The sequence below is a fragment of the Euprymna scolopes genome, chromosome 41 (assembly GCF_053919585.1).
Source record: "Euprymna scolopes isolate OS-2025 chromosome 41, ASM5391958v1, whole genome shotgun sequence".
Lineage (NCBI taxonomy): Eukaryota > Metazoa > Mollusca > Cephalopoda > Sepiida > Sepiolidae > Euprymna > Euprymna scolopes.
Window position 1 is genome coordinate 7470536 of NC_136522.1, and position 17599 is coordinate 7488134.

The window sequence follows — 17599 nt, forward strand, 5'->3', positions numbered from 1 at the left end:
GTAAAGGACTAGTTGTTAAAACTGGACTAGAAAAGGACAAAATTGCAGCATTAAGAATTGATTAAATAATGTCACAAATTAAATAAATGTAAGGAAGCAGTATGCTCTTATTGTAACGAGAAAAGCAGCCGCAACAGCAGCCGCATTTAAAGCACGTATGCAAATTGGCAAGTGTGCATTTGCTGACGTCATGCCTCCCCACAGGACAGAGTTGGACACCAGGATCGTTTTTTTAATGTGGAGAAAAGGAACAAAGAATAAAAATTGTCTCAGGCGTGAAGGATTTCTCCTCCACTGACAGAGAACAAGAAATTGAAGTGCAGCATCTGAAGAACAGATATTACACTTTGAGGTATTTATTTGCTCCCCCACCGAGCAAATTAGGCACAAAGCCGATTTTTAAAGTGAGGAGTGAAGGGGAAATGGGGACCAACTCCCCGGGGAGTAGGGGAGCTGGATAGTGACAATTGGTATAAGGGTTGCCCCTACATTGACCAAGGTCTTATATGTGGGGTTTCCCCCACATATGGTCTTTGCTTGCAGTATCTGCCGGAACAAATACTACACTTTGATCTTTGTATTTATTTGCTTCCCCACGTAGCAAATAAGGCACAAGGCCGTTTTTTAATGTGGAGATGGAGGGAAGGGGGGCACCAGCTCCCGAGAGGTGGGAAATGGGAGCTGGATTAGAAACTGTTGGTATGAAGGGTTGCCCCTTCAGTGACCAAGTTCAGATATGTGGGGTTGGCCCCACATATGGTCTTTGCTAGTCATAGCTGGTCTTTGCTAGTCATAGCTTTGCAGCATCTGCCGGAACAGATGGTATTTATTTGCTCCCCCACCGAGCAAATTAGGCACAAGGCCGATTTTTAATGTGAGGAGTGAAGGGGAAATGGGGACCAACTCCCCGGGGAGTAGGGGAGCTGGTTAGTGACAATTGGTATGAAGGGTTGCCCCTACATTGACCAAGGTCTTATATGTGGGGTCGCCCCCACATATGGTCTTTGCTTGCAGTATCTGCTGGAACAGATGGTGTTTATTTGCTCCCCCACTGAGCAAATTAGGCACAAGGCCGTTTTTAATGTGAGGTAAAAACCAGCTCCCCTAAAAGTAGGCAAAAAGGGGGCACTCTGGTTACCAAAAATAATAATTGTCCCAGTATAGAGGGTTTCACCTCCATTGACTGGTACAAATTATCTTAAGTGCAGCATCTGCCGGAACAGATACTACACTTTGATCTTGACCCTAGTGTTGACGCACAATTTATTAAAAGAAATTGGCAATAGTTACATGCGATTTACCTCCCCTTTGGAACTCTCTCATGCTTTTTAAGCTAAACATTTTATTTTCGCTAATTTTCGTCAACTAATGTTTTCTTTAATAATTTTTTTTTACCTATTGGTTTTTATAACTTTTGGATATATTCATTACCGTAACACAACAATTAAATAGAGACAATTGGTTTGTTTTGAAATTCAATATTAAAAATTTTGAATTTTACTATCACACAGTACGTGCACCTATATATATATATATATATATATATATATATATATATATATATATATATATATATATATATATATATATATATATATATATATATATATATATATATATATGGGGGAATTCTGGACAAGTACTAAAATAAAACTTATTAAAATTTTAGAAAATCTTAAAAATTAACGGATTTATATGGGATCAAATGCAGCTGAGGCACTCTTGACTTCCGGTTTTATAAGTTAACGATTTTTCGTTCTTTCCTTGTTTGTTACTGATGAGCAGCTGATTCGATTCTTTTTCCTTAAGGCGGCCGAGACAACATGAATTTGAACTGATGTAAGCACAACATTTTTTTCATCATCCACTCTTCTTCTTCACGGCTTTTTAGATGCTAAATTAATACGACTAATATAAACGCTCTTTAAAGCAAAATTCAGCATTTCTACGCAATTTGGTAATGAAAACTTTTTTTTTTTTGTTAATACTTTCTTTTCTCTACATAAATTAACTGACGCAAAAACAAAAGGTTGACTTAGGATTTTCTCTTTTTCTCGGTGGTGGCATATAAGACCTTTTAACACATTTGCTGCCAAAATTTAAATTTGTCATTGCCAAGCTATTTTTCTGCAATTTCCAAAAACTAAAGTCAGCAAATAATGCACATAAATATGGAATATTTATTAGAATTTTTATCTTTAAAGGAATTGTCACAAGCCATTTTTACTAAAGGAATTGTCACAAGCCATTTTTACTAAAGGAATTGTCACAAGCCATTTTTACTAAAGGAATTGTCACAAGCCATTTTTACTAAAGGAATTGTCATAAGCCATTTTTACTAAAGGAATTGTCACAAGCCATTTTTACTAAAGGAATTGTCACAAGCCATTTTTACTAAAGGAATTGTCACAAGCCATTTTTACTAAAGGAATTGTCACAAGCCATTTTTACTAAAGGAATTGTAACAAGCCATTTTTACTAAAGGAATTGTCAGTTTTTACCTGTTTGTATATTCTTTGTAATAAAAATAACTTTTTTTTTGTATATAAGTAATTGCCAATTTTTTTTTTTTGCAAGAATTGTAGGGCCCACTTTTTATAAAGAAATGGGCCATTTTTTTTTTTTTTTACTAAATGAATTTTCAGTTTGGATCAGTTTGTATATTTTTTGTAATAAACTCAAATCTGCTTTTATTTATAGTGAATCGTTCAACTTATAACTTATATACAGGGAGACCCGACATTGCCCGGGATTGAATAATGATCAACGAATATTTCACATTCCTATATTTTTATTTCTGAAAAAGAAATACATTGCAGGGGCCAAATACGAGATAACTCATAAACGTACGATTCAATTATTTGAGACAGCAGTTCAAGTACAACAGTTTTTGTACATGCTGAGCACGCATTGACTAATAGGAAAAGAATTGTTACGAGTTGTAGCGGGCAAGGCTAGGCCAGTCTACGAGAATACTCACAGCAAATGTGTCAGTTTTTACCAGTTCGTATATTCTTTGTAATAAAAATAATTTCTTTTTTTGTTTGTTTATAAGTATTTGCCATTTTTTTTTAAGAATTGCAGGGCCCACTTTTTATAAAGGAATTGTCATGGCCTTTTTTTTTTTGAAGGGATTTCCAGTTTTGATCAGTTTGTATATTTTTTTGTAATAAACTCAAATCTGCTTTTATTTATAGTGAATCGTTCAACTTATAACTTATCTACACAAAATTAAAATGGAAATGGTTATCAAAACTTTTCATCTTTTTTTGTTTAATACTTTATTCTTTTTTTCTACGCAAATTAACTGATGCAAAAACAAAAGGTTGTCTTACGATATTTTTTCTCGGTGCTACATTGCACTGTAGAGAACCTACTGTTTCTTATATAAAATTATTTTATATAAACTTCTTTCCAGAATTTACGTGTGGGTTTGAACCACGTCATGCAACACACGCAAAAAAAAAAACATGTAAATTTTCAAGTCGTATAAAATTCTTTGCAGTTAATAAAAAAATTAAGAAATTTACGTGCGGAGTTTGAACCTATAGACCACGCCATGCAAAAAAAAAAAACCCATAAATAAATAAATGAATAAAATAACATAAAAATACGCTATCAACTTACCCAGAGTAGAATTTTCACGGCCCGTTGTTCTATTATTGTTGCTAAGCGACGACATGGGAAAAATGACTTTACCGATGATAGATAAATTGAAATAACGGTTTTGATTATCGATTATCGATAATTATCGGGTGTATTCTGAGACAAAACTTAACTAAGATCACTCCCAGACTTATACACTAAAGTTCTGTAAATTTTAAAGAAAATCTGTTCAACCGTTTCGGAGTCTATAAGGAACAAACTCACACACATACACACACACAGAGACAAAGTTGCATTTATATAATTGTAGAGATAGAGATATAGATATACGTATTCGCTAAAAAAAAAACATAATACATGGCAGGGGCCAAATGCGAGATAACTAACGTACTGTACTTACAATAACCCTTATCCATGAGTGGCTTCCGGGCCTTGATAAGTGGTGACCACCTTGTAAAAAAATATATATAATAAAATAAGAAAATAACTCGTAAACATTCCATTCAATATGCGTTATTTTGAGATGTCGGTTCAAGTTAAACATAGTTATCGCCCGTGCCGAGCGCGCATTAACTAATAGAAAAAGAATTTCGTAAGCAAATGCTCCTAGTTGGCAGGGAATGGTTTAAACATATGAAAGAAGCCAATACAATAAACCAATAATAATAAAAACAAATACAATAAACATTTATTTTAATAGAATAAACATTATAAACACTAGGTACGGGCAAAAATAAACGAATAAAGATAGAGGGACCTAGTTTTGAAAGCCGATTTATTTTAATCTTTTTGTAGGTTTCCGAATACTTTTTTTATTGTACTTGCCCTCTCCCGCTTTGTCCAGTGAATGGTATATGCGTTCAGAGATTACAGTGAGGATGTCTGCCGTGGAACGGGCTTGTCTAAATCCATATTGATGGTCGGTCAGAAGTTTAGCATCTGTAAGGTGCTGGACTAGAGCATGGTTAATTAAGGTCTCAAATATTTTGGCAAAAAGTGGGAGGAGGCTAATAGGGCGATAATTTAATGGGTCAGTTCTTTCGCCAGAATTCTTGAATACTGGTACAACAGAAGCAGTTTTCCAACAGCTCGGAAAGCAAGATTCATTAAGGCATTTGTTGTAGAGTTTGGAGAGAACTGGAGCTACTTCGGCTGAGCACTTTTTTAATAGCACAGCTGGGATGAGGTCGGGTCCACATGCTTTGGAAGTGTCAAGGTTTTTTATGATAGCATGCACCTGAGCAGGGGTGATTTCCAGATCGTCTAGCGTGGCGTCTGTCCGCATAGGAAAGTCAGGTAGGGGGTGGTCTAGAGGGTCCAGTGTAGAGTTGGAGGCAAACTGACTGGCAAGCATGTTAGCCTTTTCGGTTGCTGGGCAAAGAACCTCGTGATTGTTGGTTAGTGGGGGAATTGTTGATTGCCCATTATTTACTACACTGTTGTAGATTTTCCAGAAGTCATGAGTTCCTAATTTTTGTGCTTCGATGCGTTTTTTAGTGGTTCCCGTAAATTCCCTCTTAGCTGTCGCTATTTCTTTCTTAACGTTACTTCTAGCTTCTATGTACTTTTGTCTGTTTGAACTGGACTTATGTCGGTTAAACCTGCGGAATGCATGCTGCCTTTGAGCAATGGCAGTTGCGCAAGTCGAAGTAAACCATTGGGGAGAGTGGGGCTTGCTATAGAATTTCCGCATGGGAACATGCGCTTCGATTGCAGTTTTGAACCATTCAGTGGTCTCAGTTGCACACTGTTCAGCAGGAAGAGAAAAAATATTTCCCCATGGGGCGTCTCTGATAAGATCTCTGATAGCTTCCCAGTCAGCCTTTTAAGAAAGAAAGATTAAAGACTAAAGTTAATTTCCAAAAAGAAAAAAAAAATATTTGTACACGTGAAAAAAGTTATAAAAAATGTTTTCACGGTGATTTAGCTAAATTTTGAAGTTAAATAAATTCATTGTAAAAATCCTTTAAAAGATAAATATTAGTTTTCTGGGTCTATTTCAAAGATAATTACTAAAATAAAGTCATAAGATATTGAATTAAATAATAATAAAAAAAAAAAAATAAACACCTTGTTTGTACAAAAAAAAAACGGTAAATTAGTCCCCAAAACGAGCGATTTTGCTCTTCGCAAAATTGGAAGTTTTGTAAACACGGGATATACGGAAGCCCAAAATTTCAGCCAGTCGAATGACTGTGAAAATGACGTCATGTTATTAAAGCGGAGAAAGGGGAGTGTTAGTTTTCTTTTTTCCCCAGACGTGCATCCGTACATTCCTATCTTGAACGTTTGTATCATTTCACTATTTTTTAATTTAATTATTTTTCTATGTTCCTGTTTACAAATTAATTTTTTTTTAATTATTGTTCAGGATTCTATATGAAAATTATCTTACGCCGAAAGTTTCACATTCATGCAAGCAAGGAAATTATTAAAATCTTACATATATAAATTATGCGAAACCTGTAATTAAAAAAAAAAAGTAGAATGATTTCCCAAAACACATACTAAAATCTTTCGTTGACATCTATGCTGATGAAACGACCATCTATGGCAACACATCAAAGGCTGTAAATGATGATGTTCTCTCTGATTCACTCTCCTCTAATCTTGAGCGCGTGGTACAGTGGGGAAAGAGGTGGCTGGTTACCTTTAATGCATCTAAGACCAAGCTCCTATCTTTACATCATAAACGCTCTGATCCCCATCTGGCATCAATTGAAATGGATGGCTCTCGTCTAAGGGAGGCCGCAGGCTTTGATAAGCTCCTGGGTTTGACCTTTACACCTGATCTTAAATGGAACACATACATCAAGTCTGTGGCCAAGGTTGCTGGGAAAATGGTGGGATCCTTCTACCGCCCCAGAAGATATCTCACTAATGGTGCAATTCTCTATCTATATAAGAGCTAAGTACGTCCAAAGTTGGAGTACTGCAGCCACATCTGGGCGGGGGCTGCTAAAAACAGCCTATCCTGCCTTGACAGAGTACAAAATAGACTCCGTGGCTTGGTGTGGGATGCCCTTTTCTTTACCCTGCAACCTCTTCCCCACAGAAGAGACGTAGCGAGCCTGTCGTTGTTCTATCGTTATTTCCATGGCAGGTGCTCGTCTGAGCTCCATTCTCTGGTCCCCCCTCGCCAATCTTTTTCAAAAAACACCCGATTAGCTGAAACCACCGTCAATAATTTTCCCCACTCCCTATCTGTGCCTAAATCAAAACGTAGATACCATGAACAAAGCTTCTTTCTTAGAACTGCACGCCTGTGGAACTCTGTTCCGCTTGCCTGTTTCCCTCCCGACTTCAACCTAGATGTCTTCAAGTCCAACACAAACAAATTCCTGATGAACCGCCCCCCCTAAATAATGACACCTTGCAAATTCTCCAATACTACTATACTATCCCTTTGATTAAAAAAAAAAGTAGAAATATTTTTGCTATCATAATCTTTTTGTGTGAAAATATTAAATAAACAATGCTTAATTCAATGATAATATCGGTATATCGAGAAATTAATTTTTCTTTTGAGTTATACCGAATTCATTAATACAGACTTTAGGGGTATTTTTCGCAATGTTCCTGGAAAAATCTTTTTCTTTTATTGTTACAATTTACGATAATTTATTTTCATAAAAAGAACGCAAAGATAAATTCATTAATGTTTTTATTTTACTACAGAAAATCATAACTTTAGTAAAGGTATTTTAGTGAAGGTATCTTTTGTTTAAACAAAGTATTACATTTCTACTCAGATTAAAACAAAAATAATGAGTTCAATATATTCCATGATCATTATTTGATAAATACTGGAAACTTCATTAAAATTGGTTAATTTCCTGATTATTGGTGAATCTTTAAGTAAATGCGGCGGGGGGGGGGGTCAAAATGTTTATAGATTTTTACCCCCCCCCCCATTTTGAGCATCGGCATTCATTTCTGAATTTCCTTTTGCATTCCATTTTCGGCAATCTTTTATTTTAAAATTGCGTCAAATAACTTCAGAGCCTAAACATAAAATAAACACTCTGGTACTTGAGCCATACGTGTTATTCCCCCCCCCCCTTCCTTGCTTTGAAAATAATTTTCTTTCTTTTTTTTTCTTTTTCTTTTTTTTATTTTATTTTATTTATTTTATTTATTTTTTTCAAGTTTGCGGTAACCGTCCGGCATTTTACCGATCGCCGCTACGCATCGTCGGGGGACTGGAGGTGAAACCGGGTACATGGCCTTGGGTGGTCTCAGTTCTGGGTGGCTCTGCTAAAAGATATTTCTGTTCCGGGGGTATTCTCAATGAAGAGTGGATCATCTCGGCCGCGCACTGCATGGGCAAGTAAGTAGAAACGGATTCTTTCGATGCAATTTTTGGATTCATACGTTGAGAAGGAATGATCGGAATGTGTTTGGTGTTGCAATTATTACGCCGCTTAAATACAAAATTAGAATTTTTCTCTTCTTTCCATATGACGTTCCCTCACCATCTCTATAAACGCAACACACGCAATCTCCCCCTCTCTCTCTCTCTCTCTCTCTCTCTCTCTCTCTATATATATATATATATATATATATATATATATATATATATATATAGGGTGACTCCCCCCCCCAAAAAAAAAACGGGCCCAACTCTAATTAAGCCCCGTTTATTAGTGTTTTGTCCGAATGAAATGAAACATTGGTCATACCTAGTTTATCATATTCAAAACATCACATCAAAACACTAGGGTCTTTGGCCTTTTTTTCTTCGTTGACTGTAAAATGCTCAGAAAAACAATTGAATGTCCTTTGTTTTTGTTTTTTTTTTTTGTTTTTGAGGGGGGGTCACCTTGTATATATATATATATATATATATATATATATATATATATATATATATATTAGGCACCGCCAAAAATGGCCGCAAAATCAAGTTGTTGTTGTTTTTTAAAACGAAATTACGTTTATTAAAATCCATTATTTCTGAGTAACTTTTTTTTTCCAGAAAGATAAAACCCTGAATTTTATCATATAGAAAACAGAATAATGTAAAACTTTTTCTACTATTTTTAATTCAATTTTAAATGTTAAATTTTCCCCAAAAGTTAACAATTGACATTTTTTGTCTTGCACAAAAAACGTACTTAAATATTAAAAAAAAAGGGTTTTTGAAATAATTAATTAATTTATTTATTGTCTAACTAAGATTTAGGATGATTTTCTAAGAGAATATGCAAAAATATTATAATATAAGTACCTGAATTTCAAATAATTCCACTTATTCATATAGGTAACCAGATATTCGCGTTGACGTAGAGTTCAGATCGACTCTGTTTACGTTTTCGTCTGATAAAAAGCAAACTATGGAAGACCAAACAGGCCAAAAAAAACTTATTTTTCAGTGACGAAAATTTCAATGTATTATTAAGCTGAGGCTGGCCAGTACCAGATGGGTGACCATTTGTATGCGTTTGGTTTTTAATGTGTATGTGTGTGGGGGCCAGACTCCCCAAAATGGGGGGGGGGCAATTTAAAGCAGAATAAAAAAAAATTATTTCAGCGCGTTTGGTCCACCATAGTCAAAGGCGGCAAACGTTTTCAAACGGGATCGAAAAAAAAGATGCTATTTTTAACACAAAGGGCACAATATTTATCGAATCTTTTTTTTTGGTATCGATTATTCAAAGCATGCCCTGTTTAATAATGGTCATGCATTATTCGGCTCGCTAAAAAAAAATTGTTAATTTATTTATCAAAAATTTTAAAATAGCTTTTTTCGTATAAATATTTAAAAAAATTTTTTTTTGTTTTGCTTAACTTAAATTAATTATTTTACTTAACATATTCACCGAATTTCACACTTCAAAACTCAAAAGCGGGATAATTAAACACAATCGAAGTTCTGATATTCAGACGTCAAAATAAGGTATGCAAACAATTTTTTTTTTTTTTTTTTTTTTTTAATCTATAATTCTGTCCCTTACAACACAATATGTTGATTTCAGTCTCAGATGATTATTTTAAGCATATTTGTTCCCACTTCAAAACAAGGGGGGGGGGTTGTAAGCAAAAAAATATATATATATAAATATCGTTTATGAAAAATAAGTACACTGTTATAAAGTTCATTCTTCTCCTAATAATCGCTGAAAATTTCGTATTGATCGGATAATTACCTGATTTTTGGTAGATTTTTAAAAAGACGGTCCGTCAAAAAGTACTGACCTGCCCCCCCCCCCAGTTTTGGCGGTGCCTAATATATATATATATATATATTTCATGATTTTCTTGGGGATACAAAACTTTATTAAGGCAATCATGAAGGGAAGACGTATTCCTCCGGAATTCATTTTATATTAAAAAAAAAAAAAAAGACTGAGGAGAAAAGGAAATTGCTCTTGCTCCCGTCTCTTTTTTAGATTTTATCATTAAGGAAAACAAATTACTAAAAAATGAATCCCTCGATTCCAATTTTGATAAGTGAGGGCGAAACATGTCAATTGACTCGTTTTGATTTTTTTTTTTTTTTTTTTTTCTATTTCTCTACTTTTATTTTTTAGTCGCTATCCATTTTCCTTTTCTCCTCGGTCTTTTTGTTTTTAATATAAAATGAATTCCGAAGGAATACGTCTTCCCTTCATGATTGCCTTAATATATATATATATATATATATATATATATAATAGTTATATCGATTGGTTTCCTCGCGTGATTATTAAATAGTGCTCAATGTAAGACAGAGCTAGTATATAGTCTGTTTATTATACAAACATTATTAGTTACATATGTGCATACATGTTTCAGTGAAATCCCAATTCAAGGATAACAGTTCATCAGACCGAAAAAGAATCGATTCTTTTTCGGTCTGATGAACTGGAATTTCACTAAAACACGTATGCACATATATAACTAAAAATGTTTGTATAATAGGCAAACTATATATATATATATATATATATATATATATATATATATATATATAACTCAAATGACCTTGTAACGAGTGATATAACCCACTTTCCGATTTACGACATCCGGTTGCGTATGCGTGTATAAACATTAACCCATAATAACGTAAACAAATAAACATAAATCGCTTCTTTTGCAGATTTTGACCTGCACACTGAAATATTAACGTTATTATTTCGAAATTATTATTTAACATGGGAAGAGTGAGGTTGTTTTGCAACTATTCTTTATTACAAATATACTGTCGCTATTTTCTTACAACTAAACAACTTTAACCCGTTGACAACCGTAAGAACAATTGTAGTAAAGTAAAGACTGCTGCTGCTGCTACTACCACTACTACTACTACTACTACTACTACTACTACTACTACTCTCTATCCGTCCCTTTTACTTCATTTTTTGTTTTTTGCTTACATTTCAAATAGTTGTGTGAGAACGGTGAATTTGTTGACACATTTACTAATCTGTTTCAATATTAGTTTTATTTTATTTTATTTATTTAGGTTTTATTTTTTTTGCTTCAGGTTTTATTAAATTTTTTTTTTTTTAGATTTTAAGTTTCTATAACTTGGTTGAAGGATTCCAATATGGGTTTTTCATTCTTATATTTCTCATCGGTAGGTTCATGTGCGTTTTTGCTGGTAAATGACTTTCGTCGGCGTTCGATTCATAGGAAAATCATGTTTAATTTTCGATTTTTGAGCGATTATTCGGAAAAATAGGTAACTTTACACGAATAGGGAGGATTTTTTTTTTCATGTTTGAGTGATCCATCTGTGATTTTTCATTTTAATATATTTTCATCGAAATGTTTCTGTTATGTAAAAAAAAAATATTTTGTTTACGTCACAAGTGTCACGCTCATACATGAATTCCATAGCTAATGTACCATACTGACCCAACGGGTCACAGGTAGTCTAGTATATATATATATATATATATATATATATATATATATATATATATATTTATTTATTTAAGACACCTTCATATATATATATATATATATATATGTGAAGGGGTCTTAAATAAATTGTTGCTGTTGGTGGCGGTGGTGGCGAAGGAGACACAGAAAGTCACAGTAGTAGTAGTAGTAGTAGTAGTAGTAGTAGTAGTAGTAGTAGTAGTAGTAGTAGTAGTAGGTACTCAGTGTTTGGTATCAAGTCGTCTGGAAGGGCACACGAAAAAAACTACTGATTCCTGATTTGTTGGGCGACCTGCAACCTTAAGGAAAACCTCGATTTATGAAGCTCCTGGTTTGGAGCCGGTATTGAGGAAGAGTCCTCTGAGAATGAGTCCTATCTCTTTTTCGGGAGTCATTATTAAACGAAATCAGAATTATTATTATTATTATTATTATTATTATTATTATTATTATTGTTATTATTATTATTATTATTATTATTATTATTATTATTATTATTATTATTGTTGTTGTTGTTATTATTATTATTATTGTTATTATTATTATTGTTATTATTATATTATTGTTATTATTGTTATTATTATAATTTATTATTATTATTGTTATTATTATTGTTATTACTATTATTATTGTTATTATTATTGTTATTATTGTTATTATTATTGTTGTTGTTATTATTATTATTATTATTGTTGTTATTATTATTATTATTGTTATTATTATTGTTATTATTCTTATTGTTGTTGTTATTGTTATCATTATTGTTGTTATTATTATTGTTATTACTGTTTTATTATTGTTATTATTATTGTTATTATTATTTTTTTTATTATTATTGTTATTGTTATTATATTGTTATTATTGTCATTATTATTCTTATTATTATTGTTATTATTATTTTTTATTATTATTGTTATTATATTGTTATTATTGTTATTATTATTGTTGTTGTTATTACTATTGTTATTATTATTGTTATTATTATTATTATTGTTATTATTGTTATTATTATTAGATATAATAATATTTAAATGTGATAATATAATATTATAATTATATCAATATAAATAATAATGACAATATTAATAACAATAAGAATAATAACAATAAAAATAATAATAAAAAATTATGACAATAACAATAATAATAATAACAACAACAATAATAATAACAACAACAATGATAATAACAATAATAATAATAGTAATAATAATAATACTACTAATAATAGTAATAATAATAACAACAATAATAATAATAATAACAATAATAATTACAACAACAATAAATATAACAATAATAATAATAATAATTATAATAATAACAATAATAATAATAACAAAAATAATAACAACAATAGTAATAATAATTATTATAATGATAATAACAATAATAATAATATACAATAATAATTATAACAAGAATAATGATGATGATAATAATAATAATAACAATAATAATAACAACAATAATAATAATAACAACAAATAATCATTATAACAATAATAATAATAATAATAATAATAATAATAAATAATCATTATAACAACAATAATAATAATCATTATGACAATAATTATAACAATAATTCTAATCATTATAATAATAATGAATAATAATAACGATAATAATAATGATAATAATAACAACAATAATAACAACAATAATTATAATAATAACAATAATAATAATAATAATATTAATAATAAGTCAATATATAGTTCTCTAAAAATACAATTTCTGTATATTTTAATTTAAAAAACCCTGCTAAAACATACTTTATTTGGGGAATTAGTTGTGCTTGGATAAAATCGGTTTTAATTCTTCTAATTCACCGTAATTTAGACCAAAGCCAACCCAAGACATTTATCTTGCACACACAAAGTGCTCAACATTCTTTAAGACAAAGCATTATTTGGTAATAAATAATTCAAAGAAGCCTATCTTAATTGTATTATCTTTTTTCCTAAATTCAATACTTTTATTTTCAGGACGTCTCCTGAAAAAATTATAATTCGTGCTGCCAACACAAGACGCCAAACTCATTGGCGTTACCGGCAAACCCGGTCTGTCAAGCGGATCATCGTGTACCCAGATTTCGATGCACCTACCGTCAACCACGACATCGCCCTATTGCAGCTGACCACTCCCTTGGAGTTCAACGAATATGTTCGTCCAATTTGCCTCCCAGCTCAAGGACAGATCCCACCTGTCGGCACTAGATGCATGGCCGCCGGGTGGGGCATGGTCAGAAATGGAGGTAAGAACACACCTAGGTAGCCTCTGAATCCCTAAAATCTAGAATTTCTATAACATAAACACCACTTATCAAGGCCCGAAGACCACTCGAGGATATGGGTTAATGAGTGTAAGGTGGTAGTATAGTAATCGTTAATGGTGTAAATTAGGTTGAATTTGGATTATTTAAGAAGATGGCTCAACAAGAATTTGTTGAAAGCTACCATACTGTAGTCAGCCAGGAAGCAGGTCAGTAGAACAAAGTTCCACCGGCGGCCAGTTCTAGAAAACAAGCTTTGTTCGTGGAATCTGCGTTTGGATTTAGATTATATTTCGATTTTTTTTAGATGCGGATTGATAAATTAAATTATTTGGATTATTCGGACTACTGTTCTCATCTTGCGTGTTATTTTCACAATATTTCGGTCGATGTAACCTCCGACCTTCTTTATGGGTACTTAGGTCGAACTCAAGATTTTTTTCGTCTAACTCAGAAATCTGTACGAAATTTCAAACGGGACCTTTTATTTAATATATGCTGGTGGCTTGTTCTCGTTCTGTCAGTCATAAGTAATTCGTAATTGTATTCTTAGTATCGCTCTCACTGAGGATTGAACCTCCAACCTCCAGAAGACTGTCGTTTAGACATGATTATTACTTAGGACTATATCCGCCAACACTTTTTTTGCTAGAAAATTAGCAAGTTGAAAAAATTCTGAGAAGCGAGGAAGTGCCATGCGAAGTCCTTTCGGAATTAAACAGAAGATTTATCACATGAAGCTCATATGACGCTGACAAGAATAAAGCGTATAATTCGAAACTACATGAAGAAATAAGGCATCTTCCACGGGAATAATTAAACGTTGAACAGGAAATAAAAACTTTACAAACGAAACGACATCAAAAGGAAATTATTTTTTAATCCAAGCTTCAAGGAAAAAAACAAAAAACCGATGTAAATCCGAGCCGTAAGCAGAATTGACAAATACGAAGTTGGTCTATATATATATTATTCCTTAATTGGAAATTTATTTATGAGATGAGCATTATATGTTAATTTTATTTTTATTTCGGACTATTAGTCTCATCTTTATTAGTTGTTTTTTTTTTTTAATCCTTTTATTGGTTCACAACGTTTCGGCCAACTTCCTCTGGCCTTCGTCAGGTGGTAACCGCGATGGATAGGAACTTTGAATCTCCTAACTGCATTCTCAGCCATCACTGTTATCCGTAGTTGTCGTCTCACCACATTTTTGACCAATTACCTCTGGCACGCTTTGGGTGGGATTGAAACCGCTATCTTCAGACAATGTTCATCTGGAATCGTAGAGATTCAACGTCTCTATCAACTGCGCCACGGGCCCTGAAGGGCGATCAAGGTTGGATTCTTTGATTTTATAAATCCACATTTATTTATTATCTGATCTTCCATAGTCGGGTCCGTACCGATTGGTCTATATATATATTATTCCTTAATTGGAAAATTATTTTGAGATGAGCATTATATGTTAATTTTATTTTTATTTCGGACTATTAGTCTCATCTTTATTAGTTGTTGTTTTTTTTAAATCTTTTTATTGGTTCACAACGTTTCGGCCAACTTCCTCTGGCCTTCGTCAGGTGGTAACCGCGACGGATAGGAACTTCGAATCTCCTAACTGCATTCTCAGCCATCCCTGCCATCCGTAGTTGTTGTCGTCTCACCACATTTTTGACCAATTACCTCTGGCACGCTTTGGGTGGGACAACAACTACGGATGGCAGTGATGGCTGAGAATGCAGTTAGGAGATTCGAAGTTCCTATCCATCGCGGTTACCACCTGACGAAGGCCAGAGGAAGTTGGCCGAAACGTTGTGAACCAATAAAAAGATTTAAAAAAAAACAACAACTAATAAAAGATGAGACTAATAGTCCGAAATAAAAATAAAATTAAAATTAACGAAGTTGGACCTTCCATACCAGATTCCAACATTTTAGTTTCCCTTTGAATGTTTAAATCGAAGTGGAAACGGAAGTTTTAGCCCCCGAAACAGCTACAGTTTCAGCATGCTTGGCCTTCGGGTCAAGATCAAAGAGTAGTATATGTTCTTCGGATGCTGCACTTCAATTTCTTGTTCTCTGTCAGTGGAGGAGAAATCCTTCACGACTGAGATAATTTTTTATTTTTGTTCCTTTTCTCCACATTAAAAAAACGACCCTGGTGTCTGACTCTGTCCCGTGGGGAGATATTGTAAATAGGAACAGCTACAGTTTCGGAACCACTAAAAAAATAAAGCATATAATTCGAAACGACATCAAAAGGAAATTATTTTAAAATCCATGCTTCAAGGAAAAATCCAAAATCCAATGTCAATCCAAGCCGTAATACTTATGTTTGAACGTTTCAATCGAAGTTTAAACGGTATCCCCTCTCCCCCTCGGTTGTACGAGCCTTTTTCAAGTCTCACACAAAACACACATTCATATTTCAATCTGTCATATACACACGCGCACACAAACATACGCGCCCACGTCCACACATGTACACATATTCACGTTCGCGTACATACACTCACATTCACGTATATATACACACACGCTTACGTATACACATGTACTCACACACGCGAACACGAACACGCACATGGACGACGTCACTTCCGCTTTCTAAGGAAATACACATGCGCAAAATACACTCTGGAAACGAGTATAAAACATGGAGACAAGCTGTTTCTAACTCTTTTCTAGGACCAACTCTCAACTAGAGAGGTTGGGCGAACAAGCCGCCGCCGTTTCGGCGCGCGCGCACGCGCACCTCACGTCCACTTCCTACTATGTATGGGGCACGAGCTAATCACTGTATGTATACATTCTCCCTCTTTCTCTCTCCATCTACTACTGGTCACTAAGAACACCTTCGCGTGGCTGACTACTAACTGATGACAACTCTAATATCCACTCTTTGTCTACACGCTGGACTACCATTCTCAATTTTCCTACAACATTTATTTCTCTTCCCACGCGCGAACAAACAATAGTGACCCAAACTTAAGATGAAAACACATTTCCTTTTCTTGCTACAACACCAGTCCTGCAACGGACATTGGTTACATACGCGCGGACATGTTATAACTAAAATGTTCATTTCTTTCAACAGCAAATAAACGACGTTTATCTTATCCATTACTTGAGTCTTTGTTTCCTTCAATTCCCATTCGTTCCATTATTCTTTTGTAACGGGATTGGGGTATTTATATATCCTAGTCCCCTACACGGTAACCTTCTTAGGCATAACAGCTACAGTTTCAGGACCACTAAAAAATAAAGCATATAATTCGAAACAACATTGAGAAATGCCGCAGATTCGATGGAAACAACGAGATTGCAGAAAAAAGAGATTTGACAAACGGAGCAGCAAGAGGAAATTATTTTGAAACGCAAACAAGAAATTAAAGTTTTCTGGAAAAGACGAAAACCAATATCAACTCGAACCGCAAGTAGACTTGGCAAATAAGAAGGTTCGTCCGCACTAGCTTCTAGCATTTCAGTTCCGCTGATCGAACGTTGGAATCCAAATAAGAAATTAACTTGAGAAATGGAATAGGAATGTCATTCAAAAATTAATGGATGGTATTACTGAGGAAACTCAGAATTTAGATATAGTTGTAATTAGGATTGAAGATATGGTCTACAAAAAAAAAACAGCTCAATGGAGTTATATTTCCGGCTTCAGAGCATACTTGTTACTTGTTAATTGTATTATATACTGTACTGCATTTTGTTACTAATTTTTAATGCCGTATCCCGGGGCAACACACACACACACACACACACACATATATATATATATATAGTGCTCCTCACCTTGAGTTGAGCATATTGAGAAGTGAAACACGAATTACCATT

The 17599-nt window shown here is 33.4% G+C and overlaps 1 protein-coding gene across 2 annotated transcripts in view; it reads left to right on the forward strand.

Annotated features, from left to right (window-relative positions):
- The window catches only part of LOC145266325 (atrial natriuretic peptide-converting enzyme-like), a 378936-nt gene that overhangs the window by 345549 nt on the left and 15788 nt on the right, over positions 1 to 17599 (forward strand). For both annotated transcript variants that reach the window (XM_080121906.1, XM_080121905.1), the window contains 2 exons: positions 7756 to 7936; positions 13467 to 13735. In XM_080121906.1, coding sequence (XP_079978032.1) covers positions 7756 to 7936; positions 13467 to 13735 — 450 coding nt within the window. The remainder of the gene's footprint in view (positions 1 to 7755; positions 7937 to 13466; positions 13736 to 17599) is intronic.